The following is an 11944-nucleotide window of genomic DNA, read 5'->3' as shown; positions in this document are numbered from 1 at the left end:
ATAACCCAAAGCAACCCACAGAAAGAGCATTTGCTAGCATTTGCCATATCAATGCCTGCTTCTGTTATTTGCACCATTCTTGGCAATTTATCTAAAGCCAGTGTAAAGCACAGACTATTCACAGTTGATGTTTATTACCATAAGGATACGCTATGACATTGGTTTGTACGAGTATCATTTCCAATACTTTCCAAACCAGTTTTTTTTTCTTCTTGTTATCAAATAGCACCTTAAAATGGACCAGGTCTGGTTGGTCACTTCTGTAGTAATCTGCATGCATTCTGCCATTTCAGAAGATATCATAAATCTACTTCACATTTCTTGGGTTTCAATCATACAGCAGCAAAACAGTACAAAAATAAGGGAGGTTTTTGTTGGACCACCCACGCATCCCTGTCTGACTTATAACCTGACAAGCTTTTCCTGACTGCTAAACTGGCCGGATCTACATACATTCTTCCATATCCTTCTCTGAATTCTGCCACTGCTGTACATGGCCTGCTGTTCAGAGATGGACTCTCTCTGTGCTGTGTGTTCAAGTAAAATCACCTTTATATTTTGTGTCAGTGTGCTACGACAATAAAGTGCCTCTTCCTAAACCTGCGAAATGTACGGAGGGCTGTAGAATGGACCCTTCCTTTCCCATGGTAGATTTGCTTTCATAAATGTACACTGTGTGTCCTGGTTTCGGAATATGGACTGTTTTAAGATCAACATTGCGCAGAAGAAATACAAAGGGAAAAGGACTGTGCTTGTGTGTGTGTGTGTGTGTTCCTGTGTGTCTGTGTGCGCGTGCGAGAGAGAGAGAGAAAGAAATGGAATGAGGGAGCCCATATGAGTGAATGAGCGAATGAGTGGGTTTGCTGAAAGTGATGAAAGAAAGGATGACGTGAGCAGTTTAGCTCTTGCTGGTCTTGCTGGGAGCAGCCTCCTTCTTCTTGTCCTTCTCGTCTTCCTTCTTCTTCTGTGGCTTCTCCTCCTCTTCCTCCTCCTCGCCTTCCTCTTCCTCTTCCTCTTCCTCTCCGTCTTCTTGGTCATCTCCCTCTTCTCCCTCCTCTCCTGCTTCTTCTTCTCCCTCTTCTTCCTCTTCTTCCTTCTCCTCTTCCTCCTCGTCTCCCTCCTCGGCCTCCTCGGGCTTTGCGCCGGCCCTCCTGTAGGGGGAGCTGGAGCTCAGGTGGTACGAGCGCCCGGAAGCGTAGGAATAGCTAGAATAACCCGCCTGGAGCATAGCCCCGCCCACTGTGCTCAAACGACACTCTTCCCCCTCCAGTAGCTTCCTGAAGAGAGAGAAAGCGAGAGAGAGAGAGAGAGAGAGAGAAACTGATCAAAGACTGAAGGGAAAATTGGAATAAATGTTGAAAGACAGCTAGGGACTGGACATTTTCTGAATGAGAAGTTTTGGGGGAGAAAAAAAAGAAACAGACAGAAAGAAAAGGAGGGAGAGAGAGATCTAAGTACATGTAGAAGGCGAGGAAATGATTGTGATAATCTTCTACATCAGCCACATTCCTTGGAATCACTTACTGTAAGTATAAGAGTACTGAAAGAGAAGAACTGACTAACTGACCAGTAACACATTAAATATCAAATTGCCCGTTTGTGATATCGATGCGATTGGCAATTCACACATGCACATGCACGTGCAGCTGTTCAAAACACGAATAACTGAAATGCTAATGCATCGGACCATGTCTGCGCCTTCCCCCCCCCCATCCCCCTGCCCACCCCGCTCACATACATATGCCCTCCCTGACCTGTAGGCGGCGATCTCGATGTCCAGAGCCATCTTGACGTTGAGCAGGTCCTGATACTCGCGCAGGTGGCGAGACATCTCCCCCTTGGTGCTGCGCAGGGCGCCCTCCAGCTGCTGGATGGCGTCCTGCAGGAGAGACCCGTCCGTCACCGACGCGGATGCGCAGAGACTTGGTGATCACACATCACAACACACTCACACGCAAATCACAAACCACCCCTGGTCGCACGCACGTACACGTAGAACACATACATCCCCCATTGACACAAGTATGATGGCCACACATCATGACATGCACACACACATAAAAGACACAAATCACCCATGTTCCTATGTACATACAAAGATGACATATATCACACACTCTCACATGCAATGATCATGCACCACCAAGCCGCCCCTCAACAGCTGGGATGAAAGCTTTTGTTTTAGCCAGCGCTGTGACCTGATTCTGTTAAATAAGGCCTTGATTGAAGGCCATGATTAGTTAATTAGTTGAATCAGGTGTCGCAGTGCTGGGCTAAAACAAAAGCCTTCACCCACACTGCTCCTTTATGGAATATGATTGGACACCCTTGACCTGAGCTTATCAATTGTGTACTAAAAAGCAAAACCTATCCTAGAACGGCACTCTATGATACTTTATGAATCTGGGCTCTAATCTAGAATCAGGGTTTCCCTCTCCATAAGCTTATCTATTGTGAATTGAAGGGTTAACGCCTATGAAAATGAAGTTTTTTGGAATGTTTTTTTCCCCAAAAGTGTTCTAGAACTCCGTTGCTTTCAATTACCAGCAGTGATTGTTACACCAGCATTGGAATGTTCAGTTAAGACCCATCTGTGATGTCACGCCCTAAACGGTGAGACTGATCCCAGGTCAGCGTCCTCAGCCGACCCTCGGCGCCACCGACCTGCAGGTCCGTGACCTCCGCGCCGTGGCGGTCCTCCATCTCGGCCAGCTGGCGCTCCAGGGCCTCGTTCTGGCCCCTGAGGGACTCGATCTCCAGGGTGCGGGCCTGCACCTGGCGCCGGTACTCGCTCAGCTCCTCCTTGGTCTGCTTGACGGCGTCGGAGTTGCGGGCGGCCGCCTCGGTGACGCTGGCGAACTTGGAGCGGTACCACTCCTCGGCCTGCTGCTGGTTCTTGGCGGACAGCGTCTCGTACTGCGCCCGGATGTCCTTCAGCGCCACCGACAGGTCCGGCTTGGTCATGTCCATCTCCACCTGGATCTGGAGGGGAGGAGGAGGAGCAAGCAAGCATCGGGGGGGGGGGGGGGCAGAAGAGAGAGAGGTTGAGAGAGAGAGCGACAGAGAGAGAGGCGGTATTGGCCATACATTTAATCTGTAATTCATCTCATATATTATTATATGCAGTAACTAACTTAATGAGTTGGAAAGAGAAGTGGGGAGGTGGACCATCAGAGGGAGGAATTACACAGTAAAATGTTGGGTGTAAATTCAACTCTAACAGAGTAAATTAATCCAATTGGGACCATATGTGCTCTGTAAGAGTTGATTTAACACTGAACATTTTACTGTGGAGAAAAGGTTCAGGAAGCTTAGGAAAGTTGGAGGGAAGAAGGAATTAGCTTCTGTAGCTTCTAACCTCGTTCTCAAAACATTATTATGATATAATGGTTAAACTAATTCCCACTATATTGATGCAACGTTTTAAAATGCATACTTTATTTTACTTGGCTTAACAGTTCCCAATAAAAACGTGTTTTAATTAAACACAGCTTAACTGGTTTTAAATTACACTAATGACAAAATGTCTACATGGATGAATCTGTATGGCAGGTAGCCTAGAGATGTGTTTACGGGGCAGTATCGATGGCCTGTGTGTGCAACTCTTAATGAAGTTGAGCCACAGAAAATTGCTGAGGCGATATCCATCGATTGCTGAGTCAGCATCCAGCGCGCGGAAGACGGGAAGATGATGCTGACTGTCAATATGCTTGCACTTTCCATCGCAAGTTTATCCGTCTCAGCAAACATGGAAATGCCGCGTTCTCCTAAAAAGCGTCCGCATAGATCAATGACTTCAAATATGCTTATTTATATATTGCCTTTAAATGTATTGTATTGGCTACCAAAACACTTGTTTATTTCGTTTTTCTTGGAAATAATTTAATCAGTCCTACATAATACGACTGACACATTTCACCGGCTTCACTATGTAGCCTATAAATAATTACTTTTACGCTATCGAACTACATGAATAGATCTTAATTTGCTATATTAGGAAGGTATCTGGAGTCCATGAGTGTAATGTTCTACTTAAGAAACTTGATTTATATTCTATGTGCAAGCCTATGCGACTTATGAAATGTTTAATTTAATCAGCGTCGATTGCGCTCAGACGCTTTCAATGAACAGCATTTACTGATCTGCTTCAACTGATTTAAGAATTCCGGAGTTCTTCGTGCAACATTCAACCGGCTGGTGCTGAACGCTGAAGGACACTGCGTGTGCCTTACCCCACTCCCCCCTCCCCCCTTTTTTTTGAGCCACACCTAAAATAATGCGCTTCTATTTGTCTGCAACACGAAAGCTTTATTACCCCACTAGCGCAAAACTTAACATACCCGCACCCGCACTCGCCAGTCACGGTTTCCATTCCTCGACTACGCCGATCAATACAAGTTTGTATTTCAATTATAGTTTTACCGATTGCTTGTTTTCCTAGACTAATTCGCAATATATCTGCAGGTAACTACGTTTGTTCAAAAGAAGAAAAAACTAGGAAGGACATGAGCTATGCTATGGCACTGCGGAGTTCTCCACTGAGTGGGTGGGTCAGGGTGATGGCACCATATTACGCATTTCAGTAAACCGCAGTGCCCGTAAATTAAAGCGACTGTTTCCAGCTGATGTCACGATGCGCAATTTGTACTCTAGTAATATTAAAAGTCCGATATTTACCGAAACGCGGTGCTAAACCAGTAGGCTACTGACCGACTACTAACTGGGCTTAAAAGTTAAGGGGGAAAGAGCAGTGCGTCACGGGTTGACGGACAATTCTGAAGCTGAATGAAATTATGAAGTGACAATATGTCAGCTGTGGGAAGTTTCAGTTTTCTCAATATTTTCACGCAATCTTTATAAAATGCTATTGGGACAGAGACTTTGTGTTGTCGGTCACGATTCATTCTCTTTTCAGGGCAATGTTAAGTTAGTTAACCCTCGATTAATTGTACCCGTTGGTATTATAACTGTACGTTGTATTTCCTTCTTTGTCTACGTTTCTTTTTTACGAATGCCCTCCTGCCCAAGAATGTTTGTGGCATGTCAGGTGATATTAATGGTGATGATATTAAAGGCATGATAACTGATATGAAGGTGAAGTGTCGCACCTGTGTGGCTTGCAAAGACGCCTGCAACTCTTGCAGCTCCTCCTCGTGAACTTTCCTGAGGAAAGCGATCTCATCCAGCAGCGATTCAACTTTCTTCTCGAGCTCGAGTCGCGAGAGAGTCGCGTCGTCCACGTCCTTGCGGTACCCCTTCAGGGTGTTCTCCGCCTCCTCGCGGAGTCGTGTCTCCTCCTCCAGCTTCTCCTTCAGGCGGTCCAGCGTCTCGTTCATCTGGACGCAGTCCAAGTGCATCTGGCTCTTCTCATGGGTCAGCTCCTCCACGCGAGCCCGGAGCTCGCGGATCTCCTGCTCGTACAGATCGTGCAGGCGAGAGGGCTCGGAGTGTCGCTGACGCAGCAAGGTAACCTCCGCTTCGAGCACCTTGTTCTGCTGCTCCAGATTGTGCACCTTCTCGATGAAAGTGACGAAGCGGTCGTTGAGGCCTTGCAATTGCTCCTTTTCATTGGTGCGGATGATTTTCAGCTCGTTGGTGACGGCAGTGGATTGCGACAGGTCAATGCTGGTGTCGGGAAAGGACGAGTAGCTGCGACCGGCACCCACCTTGCTGCGGTAGCTGGAAGTCAGCACGGACGATGGCCCATAGCTGCGGTGCTGTGAGCGGTACCCGGCCGAAAGACGAGACGGGCTACTGCTCGCTGAGATACGCCCCGAGACCCGTGGCGCGTCTCCAAAAATCTTCCGATACGAACTACTGGAGTACATGTCGCCGGAGTAACTCATCTTGTAGGAGGAGGACCGCAGATGTGCCGCTCTTTACTTGTCGCAGAGTGCTCAGTTCTCACTGCCTGCGAGTGAGTGAAAGTGAGGGTGCGTGTGTGAGAGAGGGGGGTGTGAGAGACAGAGAGAGACAGAGAGAGAGAGAGAGCAAGAGAGACAGAGAAAGAGAGAGAAAGGGAGAGATGCGAGTACAGTGCTGCCAGGACAGGTGTTTATATAGCCGGAGAGCTGTGGCATCATTTGACGCAGAGGCGTCAGGCGAGAGGGGTGAACCTGCAAGCTGCTGCAGAAAACTCTGGGTCCCCGGGGAGAACCATCGCGCCGATGCTTTAACGCCTGTCTAACATCTAACGAACCTGTCCCCTTTCATGTAAATGTAGGCCTACTTTGTAGGGGTGGGGCACAGAGGAAAGAACGATTAATCTGCTGTTCAAAGAAATTTAATTATTGTGATAGATTTTTTCTTTTTAAGCATCAATAAATAACTGCTGACACGTGACTAATAACATAATAACAATAACTGCAAAAACAACAACAATAATAATAATAATAATAATATGAAGCCAAATGAAAACGACATTGTTGTCATGGTAGTGGTTATGATGATAATGATGAAGATGGCAGTCATGATGATGATGATGATGATTATGAATACGATGATGGTGATTATCACTATTATATTCTTTATTACAATTTTGAATAGAGCAGCAACTAACATAGTTAATATGGTTTGTTGCCCAAAAGTTGCACAATCATTCTGTATTGCTGGCTGTGATGTAGGAATACTGGCGTATGGGTTTCTCATTACAGATTGCCACATTAGTGGCAACCAGATTTAAATTGGGTGGATTTATTTCCTCACGTGACAGATAGGTCTACATAATGATATATACATTATATATGTACATGTATATGTGTGAAGAAGGTGTTAATTTTAGGGAATTACTTAGATGTTGCCATTTAGAAGTAAGTGCCTGAGTGTGTGCGCGTGTGTGTGTGTGTGTACGTGTGTGCATGTGTGTGTTTGTGTATGTGTGTGTGTACGTGTGTGTTTGTGTGCGTGTGTGTGTGTGGCCGTGTGTGTGGGGGGGGGCATGTGTTTGTGCATGTGTGTGTGCGTGTGTGTGCGTGTGTGTTTGTGTGTGTGTGTGTATGTGTTTGTGCATTTGTGTGTGTGTGTTTGTGTGTGTGTGTGTGTGCGTATGTGTTTGTGCATGTGTGTGTGTGTGTGTGTGTGTGGGGGGGGGCATGTGTTTGAGCATGCGTGTGTGTGTGTGTTTGTGTGTGTGTGTTTGTGCATGTGTGTGTGTGTGTGTGTGTGTGTGTGTGTGTGAGGGCAGGTGGGGGGTGGGGCTGTTGCAGTTGCAGTTCACAGGCCCGCGGGTGGGATCGATATGGAGAGGGCTGCGTCACTCAGACGAGTGTGGCTGTGCTGTAATGCGGTCTGTAGCTGCTTTCACACCCGGACGCCGCATCGCCTGAATATGAAATGAGGCTGGAGCCCTGGGCTCCGTGACCTCGCGCAGGTCTCACGCACGCGACCGCGCCTCTCCGCGTTCTGTACGCTTAACTCGCCAGGAGTCGCACTTAATTACCTCTTTAAGCAAGAGCAGGCCCTTCACTCAGTGTACCGAATGAGAGAAATAAGGCTGGAAGAAGTGTGTGATAAATGAAAAGAGTAGGGAGTAAACCGTTGTCTCTTTCATTCGTTCGCAGTGATTCAGCAACAATGGGGGCGTCCGGCAGCTTACCTCTCTCGACCCAAAGCTTTTCCATCGTCAGCTGCGCCGATGCTCGAGCCAGAACCGTGACCACGCCCTCTCGTGAAGGGTAAATCCTTAACCTTTTCATGGTGTAAGAGCTCAAATATGTGATTAGAATGTTAACTTAGCTGAACATTCTAATGCTGATGTAACAACCACTACTGGCAATTGCAAGCAGTGGAGTTCTGGAACACTAAACTTTAATTTAAAAAAAGAAAAAAAAAAAACATTCCAGAAAACCTACTCTTTGAAGGGTTAATGCAGCCTCAGTCCTGGCTGGGTTACATGTCTTTTCCACCCTTTCACAGAAAGAAGAGGCATCCAGGTGGGGCATAATTTTAGTGTTATCTCGACTGCTGGTTTTTAATGGGCAGGGCTGCCTGACATTGAATCTTTCAATGACTTGGCAAAAGCATTTATTTATTGATTTACAGTCAAGTATCTGATGAGAGAATGTGGACTAGCTTTCTAGACACACGTACGTGCACGTATTTATGCACACACATACATGCACGTACTTAGTCATGCACATGCACACACAGCTGCAAGCATAAATTGACCTTTAATACAATTTGCACTGATATATAAACATTACTATTACAGTACACCTAGCCTTTTCAATTGTTTTATTTCTATATAAAATTTGGTGCAGAAATAGATCACATCTTTTTTTTGTTTTTTTTTCTTGGGTGGGGTAGGGGACAGGACATTTGTGCAGAATTAATTCATCACTGCATCACTGTGAGCATAGCACTGCAGGCTGTTGTATTTATTTATTTATTTTTTAAATTCTGAGCCAATATTTGTTATCTTTATCAATATTTAGATTCATTGTTTTTCATTATGGAGGAAAAATGGTTTAATACCGGGAACAAAAGTGAAGTTATTTTGAAATTAGTCAGCAGTTTCAAAACTAATCACAACCATTAAGGTATGATGCAAGGGCTCTATTCCCTCAATACTCTTGGAATAATGTGGCCTATTTGAGATATCCCCGCGATTGAAAATTCAGTGAAGTACATTACAAAGGTAAATGAAGAGGAATGCATTTTTATAAATGACCTAATAAATGACCAGTGATTTTTGCACACCCTGGAGGCACTCACAAGCCTTCACTTTAAAATGTAAAAAGCTTAAATCGAGCAAGTTGGCCAAGGATTATAGCTGCCCATGTGTGCCAGTGGGAAGCGTGGAACAGACTAAGCCTAAACCACAGACAAGCTACCAGACACAGCCAGCCAGCTGCATCCGATGGTACTGGGAGGAGGCAGATGGGTATAATTTCACTGTTCGTTTTTAATTTCATGCTACAAATGACTGTGGTGCAATGTCAGGGGGTGTTGGAAGGAAGCAGGGGACAAGGGGACAGGGGGACAGGTGGGACCCCCCCCCCCCCCCTCCTTCCCCCCCATTGTTAGAAGCAGGGAAAATAGTCTCCTTCCATATTCACAATGTGTTCCCCCAATGTCACATCCTTGTGTAGCGTTAACTTGTCTTGGACAACAGAGGTGCACAAATATGATGACAGAGAACACTGAAAAGTGCATAGCAGTGTTAACATAAAATGACTTGCAGAATGACTGGAGTTACTATTTTTTTTTTAAATAATTGGGTCATTGGTCTGGGCTGTCTAAGTTCCTGGTGCCAATGTATTTAGACTATAGCACCATCTATTCGCACAATTTAATGGCAAAGCTTAACGTTTCAAAATCAGAGCAGCTCTGGCAGTACAGGAAGATGATGAGTCACAGTTTTCTTTTCAAGATTATTTAGAACAGCTACAGGACATGGCAAGCAACTGGAATGTGGCAACTAAAAGTCATATCTAACGAGGTGGTGCATTAAATGAAGGGATATTTTCGGACACGTTTGTTATTTTAAAACGAGCATTTAAATCATTTTAAATGTTACCGCAGGATACTTTGCTTTTAATGCGTCGCGGTAGGCCTCAGCTGACTGAATGCCTTCAGTCGCAAGAACGGCTGCAGCGAGGCTCTTTGGCACAGGAGGGCGGTACAATTCTTATTTGGGAATTAACGCTTCACAAGAGGTGCTGCTGATCTCCGCCTTGATACTAAAATGTCTTTGCCTTAAATGACTTCACGATCAGCTTTAATAAATAGCTTATTAATAAATAGCTGCCTATAATTTTCTTTCGTTTTTTATAATAAATGTTAACACACTCACTGTAATCCCGCCCCGTTTTAGTGTAATCTATCGTTTTCATCATGTTTTGATTCGGCAGTTCTAGGAAAATGTATTTTGAAAAATGGCAACATCAGTGACGTTTACTGCTTAGATGTAATTTGCTGCTGTGTGCTTTTCTTGTTGCAGAGTTTACCACAAGAGGGCGCTACATAATAAGTAATATATGTTATCTCTGGTCTGATCACAAGCAATATCATCAAAGTTACTTGCATATGTTGTCCACCAGGTGACAGTGTTTTCCACATAGCCTTCTCAGGACATCCTAGATCTGTGTGCAATAATAAGATGTATGTTCGGCGAAGTGCCAGTGTTTACTGAAATGGCTTCCGATTTAATTCCCTGGCGAAACATTTCCTTTAAAGTGTACCAACGAACAAGGTACTCACCCTGAATGCGAAATGGGGGTTGCCCTGCAAGCCAATAAATTTAATAAATAAATAAAAAATAAATTTAAACCTGGCTTGCCAATATGTGAAAATGAATGCTACATTTTTCTGAATAAGGGCTTAAACCAAGTCCTAGATATTAATAATAGGCTTTCCTAATATAAAATATGTAATGGAATGGAATTGACACATTTTAGGCATTTAACAAAATAAAAAAAATAAAGATAAGGTTGGTGTCATTCATTACAAAGCATGGGCAGCTATAATGAATGACTGAATGAATTACTCTGTTCTTAAGAACGTACACCTTCCCTGCATCTCCAAAAATTAACAAAAAATGAACAAGATTTCGATACACGGGTGTGTGTTTCTGTCTGTCTTTCGATTAAAAAAAACACACCTCCAAACAGTGTCTGACGATGCCCGTCACTCAGCGGTGAACCACGAGTTTCTTCACATTGCGCCCCCTGCTGTTACATCATCGCGCTTTTGTTTCGTTGTTGTGTCGAGCGTTCACGCCAATAGCAACAGAAGACCGCTCTCTCACTCACAAGGTGTCGCTGCAACTTGCGAGTGTTGCTAAGGGAGACAAATTAGGGAGGTGGCAAAATAAAAAATAAATAAAAATAAATCTCTTTCAGCCACAGGTATTTTACCTGTAATCCAGAGTAATAAGCTCCACATACCCAAAAACAAGAATGTGCATGTGACACACCCCAAACACACACACACACCCAGGCAATCTTTTAAGTCCCAGTGATGAGGAATCATGCTAGCTTATGAGGCGACAAACAGCTTCATCTTCTGGAAATCACACTCTTTCCACATGTCACTCAGGCAAAAAAAAAAAAAACAAGCAACTGCAGGTGGTAAAATTTTTTATTTTTTTTTAAACCTGACAACATTCCAGCAGGTCGGGTGTTTTGCAGTGACGTGGGTGCATTTTCCTGGCCTGCTTCAGACGTGCTCGTAATTTTCTTGGCCTGGTTCGGGCGTGCTTGCAATCGAGTCACGGTCAATGTCAGTCGTGTCTTACTTTCACTGAGCGATTGTCCTCTCGCCCTGAGTTAAAGCAGTGCTTTCTGTGGTGTCTCTCAGGATGACCCCGCACCTGTGCTCAGGGCAGGAGCCGCTGCCCAGCGGTTAGGGCAGCGTGAACTCCGCTGTCATCCACTTGTCACAGCCTGCTCAGTCATCAGGTCCCGAAACGTTCGAGCGTTTATGTGCTATTCCAGGCTGACCGTACTTCCTCTTTTTCCCGGACATTTATTCTTTTGGGGCCGAAAATATCCGTCTGGGTATTGGTGGCTCAGCACCTTGTTAAATGACCATACGTTGGGATTTTTTTTCACTTCCTGTATTAAAGCCACTTCGCAGCAATAAAAAAAAGCAGAGGCAGTGAAGGGGGTGTTTGAGTGGGAGAGAGGCGAGGGGTCGGCTGTTAAATCCCGACTTCCTGTAGGCGGACGTCCAGCTGGAGGCGTCAATTCAAGCCAGCTCAGCCATCGACCTTTAACCTTTAACATAACCAATCAGAATTCGGGAAAGCCAACCTCACTAACTGTGACCTGTCTGCTCTGGGCCTCTGCAGTGATACTGCAGTGGAGGGCCTGGGTTCCAGTGGCTCAGGAATGCGACTCGACGGGCTGGCAGTGCAGGTAGGGCCGTGTCCATTTTTTAGGGCGTGGTCAACGTTTTGTCCCACAATGCATTAGTATCAGTGTGAGTTAAAAGCGGATTTTTA

General features: G+C 45.1%; 1 protein-coding gene across 1 annotated transcript; it reads right to left on the bottom strand.

The window, feature by feature from the left end:
- Positions 1-749: 749 nt before the first annotated feature.
- Positions 750-6053, bottom strand: zgc:65851 (uncharacterized protein LOC321113 homolog). Its single transcript, XM_035378564.1, has 4 exons — positions 5109-6053; positions 2665-2982; positions 1755-1879; positions 750-1277 (listed from the first exon to the last, which is right to left on the bottom strand). Exons 1-4 carry the CDS (start codon positions 5844-5846, stop codon positions 899-901), a joined length of 1560 nt encoding a protein of 519 aa, XP_035234455.1. The 5' UTR covers positions 5847-6053; the 3' UTR covers positions 750-898.
- Positions 6054-11944: the final 5891 nt, after the last annotated feature.

This window comes from Anguilla anguilla, chromosome 10 (genome assembly GCF_013347855.1).
Source record: "Anguilla anguilla isolate fAngAng1 chromosome 10, fAngAng1.pri, whole genome shotgun sequence".
Lineage (NCBI taxonomy): Eukaryota > Metazoa > Chordata > Actinopteri > Anguilliformes > Anguillidae > Anguilla > Anguilla anguilla.
Note: the sequence above shows the minus strand (reverse complement) of the source record. Positions and strands in the feature narration are given on the sequence as shown.

What these genes read in the sequence shown, in the direction of transcription:
- zgc:65851 (XM_035378564.1), bottom strand. Translation starts at nt 5,846, where the DNA reads ATGAGTTACTCCGGCGACATGTACTCCAGTAGTTCGTATCGGAAGATT. An exon ending in CGTCTTTGCAAGCCACACAG is followed by an intron (nt 2,983 to 5,108) that starts GTGCGACACTTC and finishes CCTCCCCTCCAG; the next exon opens with ATCCAGGTGGAGATGGACAT. An exon ending in ATCGAGATCGCCGCCTACAG is followed by an intron (nt 1,278 to 1,754) that starts GTCAGGGAGGGC and finishes CTCTCTCTTCAG; the next exon opens with GAAGCTACTGGAGGGGGAAG.